Source organism: Rhinolophus hipposideros, assembly GCF_964194185.1.
Source record: "Rhinolophus hipposideros genome assembly, chromosome: 5".
Lineage (NCBI taxonomy): Eukaryota > Metazoa > Chordata > Mammalia > Chiroptera > Rhinolophidae > Rhinolophus > Rhinolophus hipposideros.
In genome coordinates this window covers 57,911,586-57,936,572 of record NC_138051.1, presented here as the reverse complement: position 1 = coordinate 57,936,572, position 24,987 = coordinate 57,911,586, and the positions used below count along the sequence as shown (strand labels likewise).

General features: G+C 41.4%; 3 protein-coding genes across 3 annotated transcripts in view; 2 read left to right on the top strand and 1 right to left on the bottom strand.

Annotated features, from left to right (window-relative positions):
- The window catches only part of ZWILCH (zwilch kinetochore protein), a 31,666-nt gene extending 18,021 nt beyond the window's left edge, over window positions 1-13,645 (bottom strand). The window contains exons 1-8 of the mRNA XM_081049339.1: window positions 13,341-13,645; window positions 11,405-11,456; window positions 8,773-8,868; window positions 5,640-5,758; window positions 3,503-3,702; window positions 2,903-2,973; window positions 2,291-2,446; window positions 371-442 (exon numbers count right to left, since the gene is read on the bottom strand). Coding sequence (XP_080905465.1) covers window positions 371-442; window positions 2,291-2,446; window positions 2,903-2,973; window positions 3,503-3,702; window positions 5,640-5,758; window positions 8,773-8,868; window positions 11,405-11,456; window positions 13,341-13,393 — 819 coding nt within the window. The 5' untranslated portion in view covers window positions 13,394-13,645. The remainder of the gene's footprint in view (window positions 1-370; window positions 443-2,290; window positions 2,447-2,902; window positions 2,974-3,502; window positions 3,703-5,639; window positions 5,759-8,772; window positions 8,869-11,404; window positions 11,457-13,340) is intronic.
- Window positions 13,646-13,663: 18 nt separating this feature from the next.
- Window positions 13,664-18,939, top strand: RPL4 (ribosomal protein L4). Its single transcript, XM_081049335.1, has 10 exons — window positions 13,664-13,942; window positions 15,415-15,586; window positions 15,777-15,883; window positions 16,245-16,383; window positions 16,825-16,949; window positions 17,390-17,519; window positions 17,792-17,948; window positions 18,093-18,176; window positions 18,274-18,394; window positions 18,476-18,939. The coding sequence occupies exons 1-10, from the start codon at window positions 13,940-13,942 to the stop codon at window positions 18,701-18,703; spliced, it is 1,266 nt and encodes a 421-aa protein (XP_080905461.1). The 5' UTR covers window positions 13,664-13,939; the 3' UTR covers window positions 18,704-18,939.
- An 898-nt stretch (window positions 18,940-19,837) lies between these two features.
- SNAPC5 (small nuclear RNA activating complex polypeptide 5) lies at window positions 19,838-23,468 on the top strand. Its single transcript, XM_081049337.1, has 3 exons — window positions 19,838-20,150; window positions 21,313-21,402; window positions 22,205-23,468. The coding sequence occupies exons 1-3, from the start codon at window positions 20,061-20,063 to the stop codon at window positions 22,316-22,318; spliced, it is 294 nt and encodes a 97-aa protein (XP_080905463.1). The 5' UTR covers window positions 19,838-20,060; the 3' UTR covers window positions 22,319-23,468.
- The last annotated feature ends 1,519 nt before the right edge of the window (window positions 23,469-24,987 follow it).

Genomic DNA, 24,987 nt, shown 5'->3' with positions numbered 1-24,987 from the left:
CTTGAAGCACATGCTCATTAATCTTTAGCATCAATCAAAACCCAAGTTATTACCAAGCAGATTACATGTGCATTTAAAATAAATTGGCAGCTACCCCACCTGGAAAGAGGGGAATCCATCATATAAATAAAAACCAAACACTCGAGCAGCAAAGGCAGAACTGTAGCTACTATTTAACGCTCCTTTTAAATGTAAGGACAACTGCCCCATAGTAAAATTAAACTGTCCAAATTGCCAAGAGTACCCAATGTATATATAACATTTGGAACAAATTTTGAAGAACACAAAACTAAGTAACAATGATATTAGCAAACATTTTTATGAAAACGTAAGATTAAATGCAAGTTACAAATTCCAGAAGGATACTCACAAGGAGAAATTTCAGTTCTCTGTGAAGATGACTCAAAGGACTTCTAGGATCTCCTGACTCCACTTTAATATTCTACAAAGTTCCCAAAATCAGTTTTCATTGGTAATCCCATCTTCTTGGCTAAGAGTCATAGTAAGTTGAATTTCAAACTACCCACACATTAAAAAACATATTTCATAAAGCACTAATGAATTGAAAAAGTAGGGCAATACTTCATTTAGAACATGTTACTCAGAGAGAGATACCATAGATCCTGCCCATCCCAATGCAGCAACCTAAATTCAGGCCACCACACGCCCTCTCTATACCACAACTGTCCCTACATGGGACAACTGCTCTCCTGCTCTCTCCCACTAAACTTCCAAAGGACAATTGGCAGAAATATAAATATATTTCAAGACTCAATGACAAACAGCATTACCACACACCAAAAATACCTCCCCCATAAAAATGTCCATTAGACTCCTTCTAATTAAACCAACAGTGTGCTGTCCTACCTGGATGTCAAGTTTTACAACCCTAAGATATTAAAGAAGAAAAAAAGAGAGAGAGCGAGGCAGTGAAGAAAAATAAAAAAGTAAATTCTGTTGTAGGTAAATTCCTATTGTAGGAAAAGAAAAGCATTAAGAATATAATTATCCATAATTCCACCACCCTGAGGGAACCACTATTAATACTATCCAGGCTTCTCTGTATACATTTTTTAAAAATATAGTTGAGATTTTATTATATATACAATTTTGTACTTTTTCCTTTGGTTTACTTAAAAATAAGCATTTCCTATTATTATTATTATTAAAGATACTTTAAATAGTGATTTTTAAAGAAAGTACGTTTCACCATGGATATCTATTTTAATCATTTCCTTATTGAATATACAGGTTTTGTTTTTAATACTTTGGAAACGCAGCTATATCACTGTGAATATCTTTGTACATACAGAGGGTGCCAAAAAAATGTATACACATCTTAAGAAAGGAAAAAACTGAATTAAAATTGTAATACTCAATATACACCCATAACAAGTCACGTTTGACTTCTGCGATTACAAGAGGTGCTCAACGTGGTTACCATCAGCGTCCAGACACTTCTGATTACGGCGAGCTACTGCTTGGGCAACGCTGACCAGTGTCCACTTGTATCACCATACATGCCACTTCAATTTCTTCACACAGCACCATGCGCCTCAAACTCATCACGAATGCTGCCAATTGTTAGATGTGTTAGAGGTTCTGCTGTATATTCACGCCTCCACTGTCGTTGTACTTCCACAACATTCTCGATTTTTAAATACCACTTCAAAATGGTCTTGCACTCCTTGAATGACAACTGTGCTTCCACCATTTTCTTCGACTGTCCCGCCTGTCCCATGGTGACGATAGCATTCATTTGATTAACGCCATCTTTTGAGCAAACGTCATACTGCACATTGCTACCATAATTCAATTCAACTTTGAAAAGCAATACATAGATCGCAGCCCTTAAAATGTGTATACATTTTTTCGGCATCCTCGGTATATATTTGTTAGCAATTCTGACTAATTTCTTAAGACAGATTCCTAGAAATGTAAATATAGTGTGAAAAGGCTTTTAATAGTGTGATTCGTGATGTGTTGCCAATATCTGCACTCTTCTAAGAATAGCAGAGATGGTAAGTCACTTTGATGATTTCACTTGTGTCCCAACTCCAAGATTTTATTAATCACTGGAAAATTCTTAAGTTACATAATTGCAGCACTGTGGGCAACTGATAGATCAGATCACCTGACCAAGCCTCCACTAGCTGCCCTGGTGAGACTTCAGGGGCCAGTTGAGCCTTTCAGAGCTCAGGGAGGGCTGGGGCTGGGCTCAGCAACAAGCAAGTTAAAAGTAAACCTACACTGAGTAAACGCAGCAACAGAAAACAGGCTTCGCTCTTACCAGAGTTGCATTTGAAGAGAGTGGAGGAATTTGAAGAATCTCATCCACGGGACTCCAGGCAATATCCAAAGTGATGGTAGTTTGTGACACAGGGACTGTGTCATCCAAGGCAGTGGACTTCAAGAGCTCATACTGGGCAAAGCCCCGGACTGTGACCTGAAAAGAGTGCATCCAGCAGGCGATTCACTATGCTGTCACGTGACGAAAGGCCCATTATTGAAACTACTTTCGTTTCTCAAAAGAAGAAAAAAATGCCATACTTTTATCCCAAATGGAAAAATAAGACAACTTTTTTTAATCACAAAGATTAGCTAAAAGACAGAAGGCATTTACCAAAAAAGTACCAAAAAAAGTATACACGTCTTGTATTCATCTTTTGTTATCGACATATATTATTACAATTTTAATACATTTTTTTCCTTTCTTAAAATGTGTATACATTTTTTTGGTGCCCTCTGTATTTTAATTTTAATCATTAGCTGATATGAAAATAAAAACAAACATTTCGATACTACAGAAAAATATCTAGTCATATTAAAAGTGACAAAAATTTAAATTAGGAAGACAGGTAGGTAACAGTTTGAAGAAAATAATGAGAAAAGAAATACTTACAGTGGACAAGTGATGTCTTTTCTTATGTGAATTTTTTAAGTCTTCAAGATTTACAGAATAATTTTTATCAGCTATGGGACATTAAAGAAAAAAATAATTTAAAGGTACAATTCAAAATAACAGCGCTAGAAAATTAAAATTCTGAGGGTACCACAATTTAACACTAATAATAGTTGAGATTAAATTTTAAATCACAGATGAATGAAATCTTTATAGGAAAATGAAAGTGGAACAAAGGTCAATACTACCACCAAAAATATAATTATATGCCTACTATAAGACGGGAAATGTATTGTCATTGTATTCGATTATTTTTTATTCTCCAATGAAGGAAAATGTCCAAAATGACACATACAAATCAAATGAGACCCAAACAAAACAGTTATAAACTCTTGTCCAGATTTTTGGAGACCTGTTTCTGGAGATTCTAGAATACCGCCTGCTGCAAGGCACACACAAGAGTAGATTCACGGCTAACACAAGTTCCACTGTGCGCACCTCCCTCTTAACAACATTAAGTTTCAGTTAAAACCATGAAACAATAACTATCAAATAATACGCACACATACACCCATAAAAGTAGTAAGAGTGAGCTCTCACCTTTACAACTGACCACATATAAGACAATTCCTGCAATGTTGCTATTTGTTGTGATAAGCTCAGCTCCGAGCCAACAGGTCCCTTCAGGATCTGAACTGTCACACCTCACCCAGAGGGGAGGAAGGGCAGTAACTGGCCGACTAATCTTCAAATGGGTCATATTAGGATTGTGAGCCATGGTGTAAAGTCCGATTAACTGCCTTGAAAACAAGAGTAAGAAGAATAAATTACAGGTAGAGATTGCCAATCAGTCAAGAATTTTCTTTTCCAAAGATATCACTAAGGTTATCCCAGAAACAAAAATCTGGAAATTAAGTGGCAAAGTGCACATAAATATTTCACCCAATGAAGAAGTGAGAGGAGGGCACACCAGGCAGATCTAGGCTCACGCACCAGAAAGTGACAGAGTGACAGGATCAGAGGTACTATAAGCAGGGAGTTCAGTAAGGTAAAGGTAGAGGTTCAGTGGGAGTGAAAGCATGTTGTGAAATGAAGCTAAGGAAATAAATAGGACGTGCCAGTTATATCTCAATAAAGCTGGGGGCGGGCAGGGAAAGAAGTAGGAGCCAATAAGCACATGAAAAGATGCTTGAAGTCGTTAGTCATTGGGACACTTAAGGAAATCTGACTATGAACTGTGAATGCGATAATAGCATTGTAACAATGTTAAATTTCCAGATTTTGATCATTGTTCTGTGGCATGTAAGAGAATGTACTTGTTCTTAGGAAATACATCATGAAATATTTAGGGGTAAAGAATAATAATGTCTCCAACATACTGTCAATATTTCACAAAAAAATTGTGTATATGAGATGTGTATATTATATATCAATAGATGGTGGGCGTGGGGGAGGAGGAGGAATGAAAGAATGACAAAGCAGATGCAGCAAAATGTAAACAATTGTTGAACCTGTGTTAAGGATATACAGAAGTTCCTACACTATTCTTGTAACTGTTTTGTAAATTTGAAAATATGTCAAAATTAAAAGTTACTCAAAAATGTGACCTAAATTTTTTTCCAAAGAGATGAAAACTGAATTTATTGCCAACAGATGTTCAGGAAAGGAATTTCTAAGGGGTTGTACTTCAAAAAGGAAATACAATAATCCCAGAAGGAAGGTCTGAAATGCAAGAAGAAATGGAGAGCAAAGAAATGATAAGCATATGGGTAAATCCCAACAAACACTGGCTGAAGAAAACAATACAAACAAATAATGTTTAAGTTGTGGGGGAGGAAAGAAAAAAGGCCTTCAAATATGCTTTAAAATCAAGAAGCCAAGAAAGTGTTAATTTAACTCCATAAAAATGTTAGAAGCTTTCACATAACAAAACAAACCAAAACCACCACGAAGGAAAGTCACTTTGTGAATAGTGTTATTATAGTTGTTGTTCTCTAATATTATTATTTATAAGACTGTATCTTCCAGACCTCCTTGACGGCAAGGAGTTTTTGGTTTTGGAGGTGGGGAGGCCGGGCAGAGGGAAGTACAGATGGCTACACAGGGAGGAGGCAGGAAGTAAGGCTGGCAAGGCAGGCAGAGGCAGCAGGGTTTCTAACAGAGCAGGGCCATTCTTCATTGGGCAGGAGAGCCCATGCATTGCAGGACGTTTACAGTCCATGGTCCAGGCCAATAACTCCCCTCAGTCGTCATGATAACCAAAAAGTACCCCTGCAATTTCCAAATGCCTGCTGGGTACCCTTGGTGGAAGGCTTCTACTAGACAAGGAAGGCTCCTGTGTGTCACTCGAAAGGAATTTGGATGTTATCATGAGGCAATGAGAACCGCTGAGGGATTTATAAGCAGGGGAAGAACACAATCAGGCTTTCTGGCAGGAGTGAGGAAGAAAGATTGGAGGGGAACCAGATTAGACACAAGGAAAACATTTAAGCAACAACAACAAATGGTACAGGGGACTGGAGAAAGGGAAGGTCACTGCAGCCTTCTTGGTCATGTCTGGGATACCTATGGGATATTCAAGTAGAGCTATCCTTAGAGAGTTAGGTATACATATCTGGGGGGATGGGGGGAGGGATCTGGGATAGACATATCTTTTTTCCTAATGTTTATAAGAATGCTTCCATTTAAATTCCTACCCTCCACCCTAGTCCTACCCCAATACTAAGAAAAAACTTACCTTGCCCTCCCAACTGGTAAAGCAAGTGGTCCGACATTCTCACCAGTAGAGAAATCAGAAATAGCAGTTTCTTCAGATTGTAGCTCTTCAACAGGACTTGTTTCTTCCTTTTCTAAAGGCTTTAAAAATGTTTTTAAATTATTTAACCAGGTAAAAGAACATTTAACATAAGTCAACTCTTCCATGCTAAAACATAATGTGCTGATTTCTACAACCTGAAGCACAAACGATTGGTTTATGGCAAGAATCATAACTACAAACCAGTTTGGTACCAACAAATCTTGCCCTTAGAAGCATTTCCACTGTCCTGTCAAAATGTATTGCTCTGGGTTGCTACTGATAGAGGAAGTAGCTGATGCCATTAGAAAAGAAAGTGCTCCAATACGTACAAAATGATGCGTTCAAGACAAAATACCAAGGGAGACCCCCGGGAGGGAGACTCCCCAAGCCCGTCCAACTCTTTGCTCCCACACACGAACATCCCCAGCCCTTCCTCCTGAAAGCTATTCCTCTGAGGGCCAGCACTCTCATTTGTGTTACAGGGTTCTGATATCTCTGTGTTTCAGTAGTTAACTAGCTCAGCTTTGCCAACAATAATAATTATGAGTAAACGTTTCCTGAGCATTACCAGGTACTAGCTACTGCTCTAAGATTTCTTTTATTCTTCATAAAAGCCCTGAGATAGATACTATTACTAACCCTGTTTTCGAAATGGGAAACCTGAGGTAGCGAATGGCTGAATAACTTGCCTAGGATAACACAGCTGCTGAGTGCAAAGCCAACATTTGAATCTAGGTAGTCTCTTCTGGCAGTACATCTGCTGCTGACTTAATAGGTATCAGACCTAGACGTTTCCTCAGCTTTGAATTTCTTTTGCCAGATTCCAGATTTCATTCTCTTCCAGGCTTGGGTTTCCAAAAAGTTCCCAGAACTAGGGGTACCCAAGAAATATCATTTTTTCCCCTGTTCGCCTTTTCAATAGTCATATACCTAAAACCCATGCTTTAAGCTCTACTGATCTTGGCAGAAACAAAGGCCATTTTAATTGTTCACCATCCAAAAATGCCAGGGCCTACCTAAATTCCAGGTAACTCCTTACAACTCTGAGCTGCATTCTCATCAGTATCCTAACCCAGATTTCCACAAATACCCTCTGCTCATCTTTCCCTTTCCCAAGATAACAACTCATCTTCATCTGACCATCTTCATTTTTTCAGCTTTTGCTTGACATAAATTTCCCCTTCTCCCCACTGCAAATGTCTCAAGTCAGCCACATAATCCACCTGTAATTATTTTCCAAGCATTTGTCCACCATAGACAAGCACTAACACCCATTCATTAACACAAAAAATAAAGTAGTTCCCCTCCTCAGAAGAGTTTTCATGTGTGTGTATTTAAAATAAAGAGCTCCCTGTTCATTTATCACAATGCCTGTCCAGACAGCATGAGTGAGGGTCCCAAAGCAGACCGGTGCGTTCCTTCTAAAGGAACCTCCACTTTCCCCTATGAGAGACTGTTCCTATTACTTCAGGACACAATGTAACCAAAGGAATGGATGCTGGTCCCCAGCAACCATGTAATGTGACAGCATTATCAGCACTCAGTAAAAACCACACTATCAAAACAGTTACCATAGTTAAAACACAAAAGTTTAACATTGTAATTATAAAATGATACAAAAATAAGAAGTTCCCTCTTGTTCCATTTAACAAACAAAATGAAAGTAGAACTTCATAGTTACTTATGCTGTGTCCTTCACTATAGCAGTCACCTGCCAAATGCGGCTACTGAACACTTGAAATGCTTCCAGACTAAACTGAGATGTAAGCGTAAAATAAACACCAGATTTTGAAGATGTAGTATGGAAAAAAAGACCTTAAAACATCTCATTAATGATTTTTTATATTAATTAGCTGTTGAAATGATAATAGCAGATTAAATAAAAAACATTACTAAACCAAATTTCAAACCCAGCAATCCCACACCCACGTTATTGACTGTAAATAACAGTTATACATACACAAAAACCTGTACAAAAATGACTATATTAGCTCTATTCGTGACTGAAAACTGAAAACAGCGCAAATGTCCTTCGAAGGGTAAATAAACTGTGGTATATCCATTCCATGAAACACTACAATTAAAAGAAATGGACTACTGATACAACTTGGATGAATCTCAAAGGCATTATACTAAGTGAAAGAAGCCAAACTCCAAAGGCTCACACTGTATGATTCCATTCATGACATTCTTAAAAAGACAAAACTACAGTGAGGGAAAAGAGTTGCCCAGGGGTAGCGGTTGTGGAAGGGTATGATTTTAAAGGGATAGCACAGGGAGTTTTGGGGGTGATGGAATTATTTTGTGTCCTGATTGTGGTGCTGATTACCAGAATCTATATATGTGTTAAAATTCACATGACTGGACAACAAAAGAAAAAAAGTCAATTTTACTGTATCATAATTACACTTATTTCTTTTTGTGTAATGGGGCTACTAGAAAATTTTAGGGGCCGGCCCGGTGGTTCAGGTGGTTGGAGCGCCCTGCTCCTGTTGCCAGGTCGCCGGTTCGATTCCCATATGGGCCAGTAAGCTGCGACCTCTACAGCTACGATTGTGAACAACGGCTCTCCCTGGAGCTGGGCTGCCGTGAGCTGCTGCGAGCTGCCCTGAACCGCTGGAGGTCGGCATGAGCTGCCTTGGGCTACAGTGTGCTGCCATGAGCAGCCAGCAGCCAGCATAAGAGGCCAGCAGCCAGCATGACCTGCTGTGAGCGGCTGACTGGCTACCAGCAATTGCGATGGACTGCCTGGGGGACAGGGGGGAGCGCAAGGCTCATAATACCAGCACCGGGTGCCAGAGAGCTGTGTCCTACACAACTAGACTGAGAAACAACGGCTTGAACCAGAGTGGGGGGGAGGGGGCGGCAGAAGAAGAGGGGGGGAAAAAAGAAAATTTTAAAGTAGATGTGTGGTTCACATTATATTTCTATTGGATAGCACTGCACTTATTCCTAAAGGAATTAGAATCCACTTTCATAACTATGATTAAAAAATGCGTACATTTGAGATGATTCCCACAAAACCAAATCTGGCTATTAAGAATTAAACAACCACAAGCTCAAGCATACTTACCACTTTTTCCAAGATGAAAACTACATCGTTTTCATTTAGAATATTTTTCAAAGGGTTCGGTTGGCCTTTGCTGATCAACTGCACTTGGACATCAGCCTATCAAAAACAGATAACGTCAAGCGATGTTTTACACACACACACACACACACACACACACACACACACACACACACACACGTACAAATATTTAAACATAAAAACCAGGTCTCTGCAAGTAACTGGAAAGGAGAATTTGAATAAGACATGTTTTAAAAGTAAGATTTCATTTATTTTTTGCGCTTGTTGTTTTTCATGTTTAGAAGATTACATCTGTAGCTACACACGCTTCAAGGTCCCGTGAAGTGCATCCTGCCTGGTAAAGCCTTCTTTTGATTAGGATCACACTGACATCCTTTTCCTCTAATCATATTGTATTTATCATGTACCACAAAATTAACCCTTTACTAGATATTATCCTTTCTTCTGATTATACTACGGAATTTAGAACTTTATCAGTTTATAGGAAATACATGGTTTTTTACTCCAATGACAATACACGTTCATTGTAGAAGAGTTTGAAAATAGATAGCTAAAAGAGATTTTTAAAAAATTCACCTATAATTCTATTAGCCAGAGTAATCACTACTGTTATTAATCTTGTTGGTATATATTTTGCCAGATCTTTTTCCAGGCATACAAATAAATCTACTTAAATCAAAATGTATCTGTTACTTAGATATCTAGATAAGCTTTTGCTTAATAAAATAGAATATTCTAATAGTTTTATAACATGAACTTTCCATGCCATTAAATGCTCCTTGGTTGTGTAGTACGGTGGCTCTAACATCATATAATTAACTCCACATTGTTTGACATTTAGGTAGTTTCAAGTTATTTGTTATAATGAACAATTGGTAATGGACATCTTGAATTACTTTCTTAAGGTGAATATATAAAATCATATTGATAGTGTCAAATGGCCTTTCAAATATATCTTACCCACATATTTGCATTCCTATCACTTATTCAACACACTATTTTCATTTATTTTTATTATAGCAAAAAATAGTATTGTTTTAATTTTCATTTGATCACGAATGAAGGTGAACACTTTCTAATATGCTTATTATTGACAAATTTCTCATTATTTAAATCTATTTAATTTCTTACTTTGGTTATTGAAGCATTTAGAAACCAAGTTCACAGAACAAAGGATGCTGTGTCACTCTAATCTAGGTTCTTGAGTTTCAAATACTGTTGTGGTTGGAATTACGTCCCCCTCAAAAGATATGTTGAAGTCCTAACTCCTGGTTCCTCTGACTGTGACTTTATTTGGAAATAGGGTGTTTGCAAATGTAATCAAGGTGAGGATTAACTTGGATTAAAGGGAGGGGTCCTAAATCCAATGACTGGTGTACTTATAAGGTGAGACTTAGATACACAGACTTATAGGGAGAAGACCAGGTGTCGACAAAGGCAGAGATTAGAGATTAACGTGTCTGTAAACTGAGAAACACCAACGATTGTTGGAAACCATCAGAAGCTAGGAGGAGGCAAGGAAGGATCCTTTCCTAGAGCCTTCAATGGGAACAAGGTCTTGTTGACACTTGATTTCAGACTCCTAGTCTTCAGAACAGTGAAATAAATTTCTGATGTTTTAAGCAAACTAATTTATGGTACTTTGTTACAGTAGCGCGAGGAAACTAATATAGGTATCAAGTGGCAAGAATTCAGATAGGGATGGATTAATACATTTACCTGGATATACTTGATTCCTAAGTTTGATTAGTGAGAATTCAAATAGTGAAAGATAACTATATTTGTATTTTTCTTTCTGTTATTACTTATTTGTGTCCTTCACTTATGGTTGTCTTTTTTCTGATTGATTTTAAAGAGCTTTTTATGTATTTTATATATATGGATATTACACTATCATTTATGACTATTTCTCCATAGATTAGTCTTTTTGTATATAATTTGCTTTAGTACAATTATTTTATGGATTAAACTTTATGGGGAGTTTAATCTATGGAACAGCTGGCATATGTTAGATGTTTAATAAGTCCACGAATGTTTATACAACTTTATTGATAACTATCAAAAACTGGAAACAATCCAAGTATCCATCAAGTGCTGAATGAATAACCAAGTTGTACTGCATCCATACAATGGAATACTATTCAGCAATAAAAAGGAATGAACTACTGATACACAACAACGCAGATAAATCTTAAATACACTATACTCATTGATAGAAGCCAGACCCAAAAGGCTACATACTATGTGATAATTTGGAAAAAAGAACTCAAAATATCGCATTAATGATTTTATTTATATGCCATTCTGGAAAAGGCAAAACAGGAGACAGGAAACAGAGATAGAAAACAGGTTAGTGGTTGCCAGGGACAGGGAGCAGGGGAAAAGGTTGACTATAAAGGAACATGGGGGGATTTTTTGCAGGTGATAGAAATGTTCTATATCTTGATTATGTGACTGGTTATATGACTGGATGAATCTATAAAAACTCATAGAACCGAACTCTAAAAGGGTGACATTTACTCTATGGAAATTAACTTCAACAAACCGAACTTTTAAAAACTCACAATTTTAGGATTACTGAATCATGTTTAAAAACCAAATAAGTTTTTCATACCTCACAGATAAATGGATCTTTACAGATTCCTTTCTTTTCTTCATCAACTTCCCTGAAATGCAGAACCACATGTGAAAAAACAGGGCTATACCGTAGTATTCTGTCATTTAAACTTAGAAGTTAATCATCACTTCATCTCTGGGAGAGACACAAGTGAGAAAAGCAGAACGCAATGGCTTCTCAGAGGCAGCAGGAAATTAGAGTACCGACAGCTACTCTTATATTTTTTAAAACACATTACTAGCCACTATTAAAATGTAACTTATCACATGACTTTTGGAAAGAAAAAAATGACTGGATTTCGATCTGTCACTGATTCAGTGGGCAACCACACAGAAGTTGTTTGAAGATCCCAGGCGGTAGATTTCTATGGGTAACATGGAAGCATTTATCCTCCCTCCACTTTTATGAGCTGTTACTGAAATATTAGTAAATTTGGCGATGATAAACAGTTTCCTTTTAAAAATGTAAAAACAAAAGTGTAGGATATCATCTAATAATTATCATGTCAGTCAAGAAAGTTTCAAAATAGTGATCCCAAGGCATGTCAACTATAAACCATTAACATACCAAAACGCACATCAGTCTGCTCTATATTCTAAAAGAGGACAGAATCCTCAGAGACCCAAAGGAACCCGGTGGAATTGTTTCAGAATAACAATTATTTTTTGATCTACTCTTTGACTTACTGAGATAAAAACAGGGGAGATTAGGCCTATCAGTGACTGGCTGACTCGCTTGTGCCATTTTGGACAAGACTGTGACTTATTCTTACAGATGTTGGTCTTTTAGGTATAACTCAGGGATGTTATTCAATCGATCATGCAACAATCATTTCTCAAGCATGTGTACATTTCTCAAACCATGGAATGAAATATATGGCAGTTAACAAAAATAACGGAAAAAAAAATAAAAAATGAAAATAATGAAACCGATCTATAGGCTCTCATTTCGAAAGCTATTCAAGACGTCGTTAGTTTAAAAAAGCTAGTGCTCCTTCGATAGTGATCAAAAAACTGACAAGAATTACCACTTTTGCAAGCGGGGAGAAAAGCAACAAACAATGACAAGTTATGGCATTTAGAAACTAAGGGGTTAGATGACATCAGTGGTTCGCAAAGGGCGGTGTCAGGCCAGCAGCACCTGCTTCACCTGTCACTCGTTAGAGAGGCAAGTCCTTCGCCGCCAGCCTCCCTCCCTCCCTTTCTCCCTCCCTCCCCCCCTCCCCCCTCCCTCCCTCCCCCCCTCCCTCCCTCCCGGCCCCGCCCGGCCCCCAGATCTAACCATCAGAAACCCTAGAGGCGGGGCCCGCATCTGCGCTTTGACTGCTCTCCTAGTGATTCTCAAACGTGAGAACTACTGGATGCAGGACTAGAGAGAATCCTCCTCGGTACCGGTACGTCACTGTCCCAATAAAAGGATGCTCAGCGCACAGAGAAATTAAAGGAGCTTTACAAAGCCAACGCCCCATCACGTTATCATTACAGCTGTAGCTCACGTGGTAACTATCTCGCATAGGCTACAACAGTGTGTTTCACACCAGCGAGGCTTCAAACAAGCGAAGGATGCCAACCTGCAGCGTGTGTACCGGAAGGCGCCTCTAATACACTGCAAGTTGTACGCATCATTAGAACGAAGCCAGTGTCCCTGGGAAAACTTGTCACCTTCCACCTCCGTTGATAACGTACGGGCATTTTCTCCTGAACTGGACTACCACCAAGCCCCACAGAGCCAGCCCCACACTGGGGCAGATAACCCGCCTCCTCTCAACTCCCGGACCCGGGAAGGCTGACTTAGCCTTTCACGGACGCGCCGCAGAGCACTGACAACACGCTAATCTCTAAAGCTGCCGCAAGAGGCTTGGGGCAGGGACCGAGATACCCCGAGGGCGTAATGCTGTCCTCGCAACCTAGCCAACAGCAGGGGTACAACTCACTGCAGGAGACGGGTGTAAAAGTCTTCAGCAGCCCGGTTCATTCGCGCCCACATCCCGCCTCCGTCTGACGGCAGATGCTGAACCGCCAAACCGAACTGCGCGCCGGACGCTGACGCCCGGGGTCCTGACCCTTCCCGCCGGGACTACTTTTACCACCCCCACGGCTCCCAACAGGTCCCGTTTGTCCACGAGTTAAACTTTTGTTTTAAGGCACACAGCGGTTTTCCCTGTGCCAATAATTTTCCATTTCCGTATGAAAAAAATTAAAATATATTACAGTAGTTGAAAGGAAGACACCACGTCTCGCGAGAGTTGGCCACGCCCACTTATGAATTAGTCCGCGAAAAGGAGTCCTTCGTTTCTAGGCGCTATTGTTGGCTGGGAAGTCAATAGATACCGTCATTTGATGCATATGAAGAAAGAATATCCTGTTTTTTATTTTTTTAGCGTGGCAGAGAGGCATTTTTATGTCTCTGGATTGGTTCTGAGGCGGAGCAAGGTGGGGGAAGGTTACATATAGAACGCGGTTGTGCTAAGCCTTTCCTTTTCCTGTGGGAGCCTCCGGGTCGGGAGGAGCGTGGCCGTCTCCTCTGCCCGCCATGGTGAGTGGAAGTTGTTTCGATTGGGCTTTGCCAGGCTCTCGGGCTCGGCAGGAATGGGTCGGGGTTCAGGGCATAAAATCTGAAGGAGAGAAGTCGAGGAAAAGGAGACAAGGACCAAAGGCCTCTGTTCCCGGGAGCCGGGTTCTGCGCTCTACGGCAGCCATCTTAGAGGCAACGTGGGAGTCCGGCACGGGGCGCGCCTGGAAGCAGCACGGGACGACCCCGGATCGTTCGTGGGCGCAGAGCGACCTTCGGACTAATAAATTTCCTTGATCTCAGGAGGCCTGGGCTGTACTGAGGACTTGCACGTTCGTGGGGCCTCGGACCGAATCGTGGTGCGATTCGATTTTGGGCTTATTTCCATGTGCTAATTAGTAAAGAATACTCCATATGTTGAGAGATTTTGTTAAAGGAAAGTTAATTTCCACATTTCGAATTCTTTCACCTTAAGGATTGCCATTATAAAAAGCTTTCCGGTCCTCTTGACCTTAAAATTGTTGTGTGCTGTCCCCTCCTAAGTTTTTTAACTCCGACACCTCATAGCGTGGCTAACATTGAACGTACTGCATTTCCACAAGTAACGTCTGTGTGTAGCGTGGGGTGGTCTGGGACATGAGTGCAGTGAACGAAATGGGCAAAGAAACCTGCTTGGATAGTGATTGAGTTCGGTAAAATATTACATGGTGACGTCGGACGGTAGTGCTGCGGGCACGGGTTGGGAAGGAGGCATTTGGGCTTGAAACGGTGCTTTAAGTGGGAGAAGCCTTTGGTGGGGGAAAAAGAGACCAGCTCCAGGAGGCCAGGAGCTGGGGCGGTGCTTAGGTTTTACACAGAGTGACCAGGGACACTTGGAGAAGGTGGCCTGAGGGAGGGGAGGACGCTAAGTACCTCTCAGGAGAAGACGGGGTCCCTCTGAGGGTACGGCCCTGTGTGTAGGGAGCAGTGCGTCTGAAAGGGGAGATGAGATGGAGCAGATTGGATAGGCCATCTTCGGGACTAAGGTTTACTTTCGGGTGGTCTTTGGAGGTGTTTTGACTCCTAAGTTTTGGAAGATGTGTTTAGAATCAGACGAAGGAGGGTGAGGGTGGACGTGTGCGGTGGAGCTGTGGTAGGCAAGGTTTGCTGACGTTTGGGATGAAAGAGTGGAGATGGTGGCTTTAAAAAGCATTTTCAAACTTCCCAGTATGGTTTTGACCATTTTGCTTTGTAAGCCCTGGTTTGACAGTTTTAAACCATTCTCTTTGAAAATAAAATTATGTAGCAGAACTTGATTCTAAGTGTCTTTCCGGTGTAAGAGTTGATATTCATAGATTTGATATGTTGGTAACTTAGCCTTTGTTTTAGCTTTAAGGATTGTCAACCTCACCAAATTCCGTAGTCTAGTAACTTGGGTGTTTAATGGTAGTGTTGGCACATGAGAAGAGTGCCTGTGACATGGCTTGTCAAGATAAACATCTTTTCCTTTTTCCCAGGCGTGTGCTCGTCCGCTGATATCCGTGTACTCCGAAAAGGGGGAATCATCTGGCAAAAATGTCACTTTGCCTGCTGTGTTCAAGGCTCCCATTCGACCGGATATTGTGAACTTTGTTCACACCAACTTGCGGAAAAACAATAGACAGCCGTATGCTGTCAGTGAATTAGCAGGTATGGATTTAGATCTTTCATGGGTTGATATTTTAAGAGCTGCTTAACAGCAGTGATGAAATTCCACTCCATTGGTCCGTGTTTCTGAATCTCATGATTTTCCTGGATGTTCTGATGCTGTTTGCCACTATACATAATAGTCGTATTGGTATGGTTGGGTAGCTGAAACTTGTATTTATTCCAATTTCAGGTCATCAAACCAGTGCTGAGTCGTGGGGTACTGGCAGAGCTGTAGCTCGAATTCCCAGAGTTCGAGGTGGTGGGACTCATCGTTCTGGCCAGGGTGCCTTTGGCAATGTATCCTTTGCGTCACTACCTAAATTGGTCAGCCATCATGGAATTTAGCAGACGTGACCTGGTTTATTCATGTTAGTAACTTGAAAATACTTGTGTTGAAGACGCTAATAGTACCCAGGTTGCTCTACACAGATTTGGAATCTGGAAAATTTTTTTGTCAAATATTAAAGACAATAGGAACTTGACATTAGGAAGTTTTGCTTGCCATGATGTCGTAATTTGCGTCATACTCTGTTCTCAGCGACAGTTGCCTGCTGTCAGTAAGCTGGTTCAGAAGGATGATGACAATTGTTACTGAGCAAGACATAACCTTTTTAAATTCCTAACATTGGAAAAATGTGGTTCTTAACTGGGAAAATAGATGTGTCGTGGAGGCCGCATGTTTGCACCAACTAAAACCTGGCGCCGTTGGCACCGCAGAGTAAACACAACGCAGAAGCGATACGCCATCTGCTCTGCCTTGGCTGCCTCGGCCTTACCAGCGCTGGTTATGTCTAAAGGTTTGTGATATTTTGTATTACAGGACTGGTATAAAATACACACTTTTTCCCCTTCACCTGAACTTTTCATTCGTGTTAATAGCCTGTGTAAATTCTATTTATCCTAGAGTACCCAAATTTCCTTCTAAATAGTGGTTGTAACTGAATCTAACAAATAAGTCATCAGTGAATATTATGTAACTGGGGAAGTAATTCAAACACAGTGATTTAATATATTAGAAAACTTCAACTTAAAACGTCATCTTGTTGCCTATTCTTTTATTTAACTGTCAAAATGATGAGATTCCACTTCATTGGTCCGTGTTTCTGAAACACATGATATTTGTGGAAGTTCTGATTTGGCATGTTGCATACCATTTTGCTTTCCTGGGTTAAATAAAATGTTTCTTGATATTTCAAAAAGTCCAGGGTAACCAGGTCAATGTTGATTGGCTTTGTTAGGTCATCGTATTGAGGAAGTTCCTGAACTTCCTTTGGTGGTTGAAGATAAAGTTGAAGGCTACAAGAAGACCAAGGAGGCTGTTTTGCTTCTTAAGAAGCTTAAGGCCTGGAATGATATCAAAAAGGTAAGTTTACTGGACACATTTACAGTTTGGTAATCCTTCACAAATCATGTCAGAATTTAATTTTCTAAAGATTATTGAAGGACAGTATTAACATCAGTGGACATGAGCAGAGACTCTGGAACCACTACACTGCTTGACAATGGGATATATTCTGAGAAATGCATTTTTAGATGATTTTGTTGTCATGTGGACATAGCGTGCTTACACAAGCCTGGGTGGTGTAACTTGCACACCTAGGCTATGTGATACACCACTGTCTATGCATACTAGCACATAACTCTACTTGAGTTTGAATCCTGACTGCCATTGATGGCTGTGTTTTAATGTTAGGCAAGTCATTTCTATTTTGTTGAATCGTCTGTAAAAATGGGTTTTTTTAACTATGAAGATCTGTTACAGGGATCATCTTAATCAGAACACTAAATCCTCTCACTTTGTAGGTCTATGCCTCTCAGCGAATGAGAGCTGGCAAGGGCAAAATGAGAAACCGTCGTCGTATCCAGCGCAGGGGACCTTGCATTATCTATAATGAGGACAATGGCATCATCAAAGCCTTCAGAAACATCCCTGGTAATTCTTAGATTGCCAACGTGTTTTGATTGCCTATATTATGCAAGCTTACCCAGCTTTTTATTATGATGAGATTCTACTTTATGGTCTGTGATTCTGAAACATGATTTTGTGGAACTTCTGATTCTTGGGTGAATGCGTGTATCATTAGTGATTGAAACTGCATGATTAATGATAGTTCTCAGGTACCTTAGGTAGCACATAAGCCATAAAGATAATTTGTGTTTCTTCTGTTGAAATATACGTGCCCTAATTCTCTCTCCCTTTAAAAGGAATTACTCTGCTTAATGTAAGCAAACTGAACATTTTGAAACTTGCTCCTGGTGGGCATGTGGGCCGTTTCTGCATTTGGACTGAAAGTGCTTTCCGCAAATTAGATGAGCTGTATGGCACGTGGCGTAAAGCCGCCTCCCTCAAGAGTAACTACAAGTAAGTGTTCTTCATACTCACATATTGAACATAGATGTTTATATTGTGGATATTTACATGACTATTGAGGTTCGTGTGCTTCCGTCAATCACACGAGAAATAAGAATTGAGCATGAATTATCAACATTTTCTTTTTTCTTTCAGCCTTCCCATGCACAAGATGCTCAATACAGACCTTAGCAGAATCTTGAAAAGCCCAGAGATTCAAAGAGCCCTCCGAGCACCACGGTAAAGTTGTGATACTTAACAGTAATTCTTGCCCCAACCTCATACAATGGGTTAGTTTTTAAATGTGGATGTTAATCCAGTATCTATCTTTTGATAGCAAAAAGATTCATCGCAGAGTCCTGAAGAAGAATCCACTGAAAAACCTGAGAATCATGTTGAAGCTAAACCCATATGCAAAGACCATGCGCCGGAACACCATTCTCCGCCAAGCCAAGAATGTAAGTGATAATTTGGTTTTTGCTAATACGTTAATTTTTAGGAGGATTTGATTTTTAGATTTTCTTCCTAATTTGTTGCAGCACAAGCTCCGGATGGATAAAGCAGCAGCAGCTCTAGAAGCCAAATCAGATGAGAAGGGGGTTCCAGGCAAGAAGCCAGTGGTAGGAAAGAAAGGAAAGAAGGCTGTTGGCATTACAAAGCAGAAGAAGCCTTTGGTGGGGAAAAAAGCTGCAGCTAAGAAACCGGCAGCTGAGAAGAAGCCTGCAGAAAAGAAACCCACCACAGAAGAAAAGAAGCCTGTGGCATAAACTTAAATTTGTTTATTTCATGAAAGTCAAATCACTTTGGACAGCTAATTTTGAATAAAGGGATCAAAGAGGCAAGGAGAAACATGACTTGTTGGATGTGTTGTGTGAATCATTTGTTACAGTCTGGTATGAAATGGAGCATTGGATTTATACTAAATCCATGCTGTTGAATGGAAAGGTGTGTTCTATAAATTTGGATATAAAATCTGTTTTGTAAGTACCATATTTTGCCGTGTATAATGAAATACGCTCCTGTGTTTCTGGACCAAGTTTTCAGGGAAACAGAATTAGTACTGCCCATATATAATGGGTATCCTTATTTCCCCTTCATAAATGTGGGCAAAAGAGTGCGCACATCAAAATACAGTAACGTCTTGAGAAAGATGGTTAAAAGACTAGTCTAAGAAATACACAGCTGTTAGAATTTAGCCTCACCGCCAAAAACCACAAAAATTCCATGAAGATTTGACATTTTCAGTAACCACAAGAGGGCAGTCAATACATACTTTGGGGTGCAGCAGTAAGAAACAGTTCTCAGAAATGTTACAACCTACTGGAATAGACCTGCTCTTGGAGGAAGTGCTCGCCACTCTCAGTGTTGGGCCTTGAAAGTGCCAGAAGCATCTCAAAACCCCTTGTGTGGTTTCAACTAGGAGATGATTGACCAGACATGCTGTAGAGGAATGGACCCACAAGTATTCTTTGCTAAAGCTTTTAATTTGTTCTGTCAATGTCTTTTCACCCTAGAGTTACATGATCCCTACTCTTGTCCCATGTCAGGACCCTGATGTCCCCCCACCCCCCAGCAGTCTAAAATCCACAGGGTGATGTACAGTCCCATTTGCAGATTCTAGAGCTCTCAGTTCCCCAACACAAAGACAGCATCTCCCAATCCAATTTGTTAGCGTTGTTCAAATGCCATGCTCTAATTTGCGCGGACCTCCTGGGATATACATTCTGGTGGCCGGGAAACCTTTCCCACGAAAACCAGGAGGGTGCGTGTCACATGCTAAGTGCTGGCGATACCGGCCGTGCCTTCAAATGCGTCTGCAGGTTTTGTGGCGTTAAAATAGCCTCTTGTTCAACTGACGCATTTGATAGTCGATACTTGACCATTTTAATCTCCGGGTTCTTGACCGCTCCAGCGCCCTGTGCTTTAGGAATCCTGACCATTCGAGTCGGTATTTTCGTTTAAAACCCGGGTTTGTCCCGCGGCAGAGCGGGCAGGAAGTACCGTCTCAGGTGCCACCAGGCCGGCCCGGTCCACTTCCGTTTCCGGGAACGTGGGGGCCGTGGCGTCATCACCGAGCGCCTGACCGACTGGGTGGCGTGGAGGGCCCGGGCGGGAGGAGACGCAATGCTCAGCCGGCTCCAGGAGCTGCGGAAGGAGGAGGAGACGCTGCTCCGCTTGAAGGCGGCACTGCACGACCAGCTGAACCGGCTCAAGGTGACTCCGCGGCGCCCACCCGCCGCTGCCCCTGCCCCAGGCCGCCCGGCTCTACGCTGACCCTGGCGTCTGCGGCGCCGCTGCTGCCGGTGACCCCCCGTCACCTGGCCGTCGGGGGGCTGACCTGGTGGCTAACAGTCCCCTGGAGAGCGTGTTCTGAGGTCAGGGACCCACTTCAGAACCTCGATCCTGCAGGTCTAGGTTGACGCCCAGCAGGCTGCACGTAGGGCAGGTTCACTCCCATACCCGACGCCCCAGACACGCACGTGCCCCCCACCGACCTCCCACCGACCTCTTCCTCCCCGGCTCCTGCAGCATTTACTGGCCACTGTTTCCACACTTGTATTGCCGCCGCTTGAAACAGCTCTGGCATTGCAAAGCCAGAAGCGTCGCACGCTCGCCCGATCTGCGAAGACGGGCCCGAGCGGAGACCTGTCGCAGTGGCCATAGCTTTTCTTCCCTGCGGTACTGACCCCACGGCCTTGACAGGCAGTGGAGACTGGGGCCACCAGGACCATTTCCCGGACCTGTGCAGTTCAGCCCCCGGGGATGCTGCTGCTGATCCCTGCTCAGCACCCTCCTACAGGAGCTTTAAGTCCAAAGGAGATGAGGGTTATGAACGCCCTTTGTAAAGCACTGTACAGCTGTGACATACCAAAACAGTAAGCATTTTTCCTCAAGACAGTGTGGTGGCCGACATTTATGTTCTCATAGCATCAAAGTACCTGTACACATACCTAATGGGTTGACGATGACTTCCAAAGCCTATTATTCCTTTAGCTCCCAGAAACACTTTCATTCTTCCTGCTTTCAGTTTTTCATTACTGGGTAGACAAGCTCAAGTGTTGGGAATCTGCCCTCTGTGGAATCAAAAGATGGTAGCTGGCTTTTTTAAGGGCATACTGGTGTTTTCTGCCCAGGGCTGCTAGGTCTGGGGGAGTGGAATCCTTCGCTCAGCTGGAGTTCCTGGACACCCCAGCCTTTCTTTGCTCATTTTCTTTAAAGGCAGGGGAAGCTTATGAGCCCCACCCTTTCTTCTAGAGCTGCACAGAGATTACAGCTTTCACTCCTCTCGTGATGCCGACCTTGTACAACATGGAGCATTTTCCCACATCAGTGGCCTCGTGAAACAGTCAGGAAAACACCTTTAACTCTTTTCTAGGTTGAAGAACTGGCCCTCCAATCAGTGATTAATTCCAGAAGAGGGGATGAGACGCTGTCCTCCCAACCTGCACCTGAACAGTCACGTGATGTAAGCTCAATCAAGTGTGGGCCTAGGGAGGGAAGACAAAGTCTGTTCTGCTTTCATGCTGCTTGGAGATCAAAAACTGTTGTAAATCACATTATTGAGCCCAAAAGACTCTGGGAAGTGCTGTTAAGAATTTTCTAGTTCGATAAATTGTCTATTCCATAATACTGTTTTAGACAGGGAACAGCCCACCTTTATACCAGCTGCTTACACTTTGACTTATTAATTTGGGTACTGTTATATTACCTCCACCATCCTGGTCATCCATCCTCTCTAGTTACCCTAATGAACCCAAGGAGTGTATGGAGATCTTTGCACGGATATGTCAAACTCTTACTGCTCTGTGAATAAGTTTGGGGTTCAAAAATAGTGTAGCTTCAACTACAAAGCATAGTGCAAAAAGTGAGTTCTAGTTTTCATCATATTCCCTCCTTACCTACCATAGGCCCTCAATGTAAATCAGTAAAATCATCTTTCTAAATACACCATATTTTAGCAGTTCTTCTCCCAGATGTGTGTGAAGCTATTTAAACCTATTTGAAAGCAGCACATCTAAGTCAGCATATTTCTTACGTAAGAACCATATTTGTATATCAGGTAACATTTTAGAGAATTTACCTTCTCATTTTGGCAATGGAGGCTTAGTGGGTTAGAATTTGGAGAAACAGGAAAGTACCCGTACCTCTAATGGTAAATATTGGAAATGAACATGCAACTGAGATTTTGGCTTTAAAACATTTTTAAGAATTTGCTGTTTTAAGGCCAGTGTGCTTTCTACTAACCCATAATGTCCTTGGCAAAGCAGATGTTGGTGCATGTGGACAATGAAGCATCAATCAACCAAACTACACTGGAGTTGAGCACAAGGAGCCATGTGCCAGAAGAGGAGGAGGAGGAGGAAGAAGAATCAGATTCCTGAAGGGAAAGAGCCAGGTGTAGTTACACAAATGTCTAAGTCTCAGGAACTTGCGCTCTTCAAAGAATTCCTGCCACGGGTCCCATGGGCTGCTCTACAGGGAAGCAAGAACTTTAGGAGGATGTGTACTTGTAAAAACGGTTCCATCAATAATTCAAGTTTCAGAATGCTTGAACAAAAATCAGTGACAGAAAAGCAAAGATGCAATGTCTGATCATTGAGCAATATGGGTGGTGCTGTGTCTATTCTGGTCAGATGCAGTAATTGTGTCCAAAACAGAAAATTTTCTCCGAAATTCTATTGAGAAAGTCTGGCATTTGCAAAAAGGGCAGAGTGTAAATACAGCCTTTCCAATCGACAATGCCTCTTTTAAGAAAACCAATTAGAGGCTGTTTGCATACCACTGAACCCTTGTAAGCAGAACCCCAGTTTAGCAGAGAAAGATGATGCGGACAGAGAGCCACTTGAGAGCACAAGCTGTTGCTATCTCTCAGTGACATCACAACACACTGCCCACTACAGACTGCTTTGTGCGACTGTCATCACATCGAGGTTGAGACATCACTATCGTAAAATGTGCTTAGAAATAAATTAGATAAATCGCCTTCATGCAGCTTGCTGGTTTCCAAATAGCAACAAGGAAATAGGTCAGTTCCTCCTCTGGGGAAACAGTACAGACGGATGGTTTAAAACGTATTTCTGGACTTAGAAAATGTGCCTTTACAGAAGGAATAATGAGGGGTGGCCGGTTAGCTCAGTTGGTTAGAGTGCCGTGCTCTTAACAACAAGGTTGCCGGTTCGACCCCCACGTGGGCCACTGTGAGCTGCGCCCGACTTGGAGCTGATGGGCCCTGGAAAAACACACTTAAATAAAAGTTTTTTGAAAAAAGGAATAACTATGCTTGGGAAACTGGATTTTTATAATAAAGAGATGACAATTACAGAATAAGTATTCTTAAAACTTGATATTTGAAGGTGCGATTCATTTCTTACTCTTACTGAATAATAAATACACAATTAAGTAGTTGGTTAACTTTATAAAAGTAATTTGCTTTGTCCAAGTAACAGAAAAGCCAAGCAAAATACAAAGAACCTTTTGAAGCAGAACTTCTTATGTAACTGTTCCAGAAGAGAGAACATGGATATATCTGTTAATCATCGTTTCATTATTTTGAGTTTTATTTTGAACTACTCTTACAGGAAATAGCTGAAAGTGTAAATGAGCATGTTTCTTGGAAAACAGTATGAAGATAGTTTTGCAATGAAAAGCATCAAGATATACATTTTGGGGGTCTAATTTAAAATATGAGGATGGGTTTTTAAGAGCTAGAAAATTGGCTAGGAATTCTAGCTCTACCACTATTGATCGCTTGCTCTCTCACCTCTCTGCAACTCTCACTTTCTCATCTGCGAAACGACAGTACTCACATCTGCTCTTGCAATTTTTACAGGTTACTGTGAGGTATTGAGATATCACTGAAAAATCCAACTATTGTTGGTGTCTCAGAAGTTTGAGGAAGGAATCTGGCGTGGGGAACTCAAAACAGACTGATGCAGGGAACATCCTTCTTGAGAATGATCGTTCTTGGTAATTACTGGAAAAAAATCTTTTGCCTCTCATAATGTAGTACCTTTGGATATGAACAGAGAATTTAAAAACACTCCTCAAAAAACACTAAGCATGAAAGCGTTCAGGTCCAGGCTGTAACTCCAGGGTACGCCATTCCTTCCTCCTCGGGTGCAATTTGTACATTTAAATGAGACATTCACAGTAGTGGTGGCATCTTCTCTGTTAGCAAAGACACAGTCTGAGGAGGGTGTGGGTCTTAAACCTCAGCCCGAATGTATGTCAAAAATGTGTAAGTTAGACTGTTGACTTAGAACAGATATTAGCCTCACAGCAACAACAAAATGACTGATTAGCTCAGGCAGCAGTATATACAACACTGGCCAGTTTTTAAAGCTCTGAATTCCAAGCTTGTATTCCAAGCTCTGATAGATTCAGAAGGGAACTACCTGCTCAGGAGGTTTACCCAAGTTCTGTTTTTAATTTGAAAACAAAGTAGGCCTTTTATTTTTAAATACATATTTACTTTGGCTTCCTATAACCTGCCCTTTCAAAGAAGATGGGGGAACAGGCGCTGACCAGGCAGCCTAACATGTATTTCAAGTTTCAAAAGTCAATTTTCAAAGAAGGAAAAGGTACCAGTGGCCAGCTGGGACATGACCTTGTTTTCTGTGACCTCGCTGCAGACAGGACAAAGCCAGCACCAGGCACATTCCTGCTCTCCAGAAGGTGTAAAGTATAACTGGTGCAAGAGGAAACCATTGCTCAGTGAAACAAAATAGCACGGACAGACCATACCTGGTGACGGCTCCAGTGCCAGCCAGGTACCCTGGCCACCAGCAAGGCGCTCCTGTGAGAATGCCAGCCCTTGCCAACTGCTTTTCCCTTATAGAAAGAGATGGAAGGAATACATGGGATCTATCCACAGAAAAATTGCTTGGCAGAGTCACAGATAAGGGTGTTCGCTGAGACAAGTTGGACAAAATCCAAAGATAGGGATTACAGGAAGCCCCATTAGTCCAAAGCACTGAACTTATCCTCAGGGTGGCATTTCACCTTCCAGCCTCTTTCCTATCTTTATCCTCAAAGTAATGCTTGGCTAAAT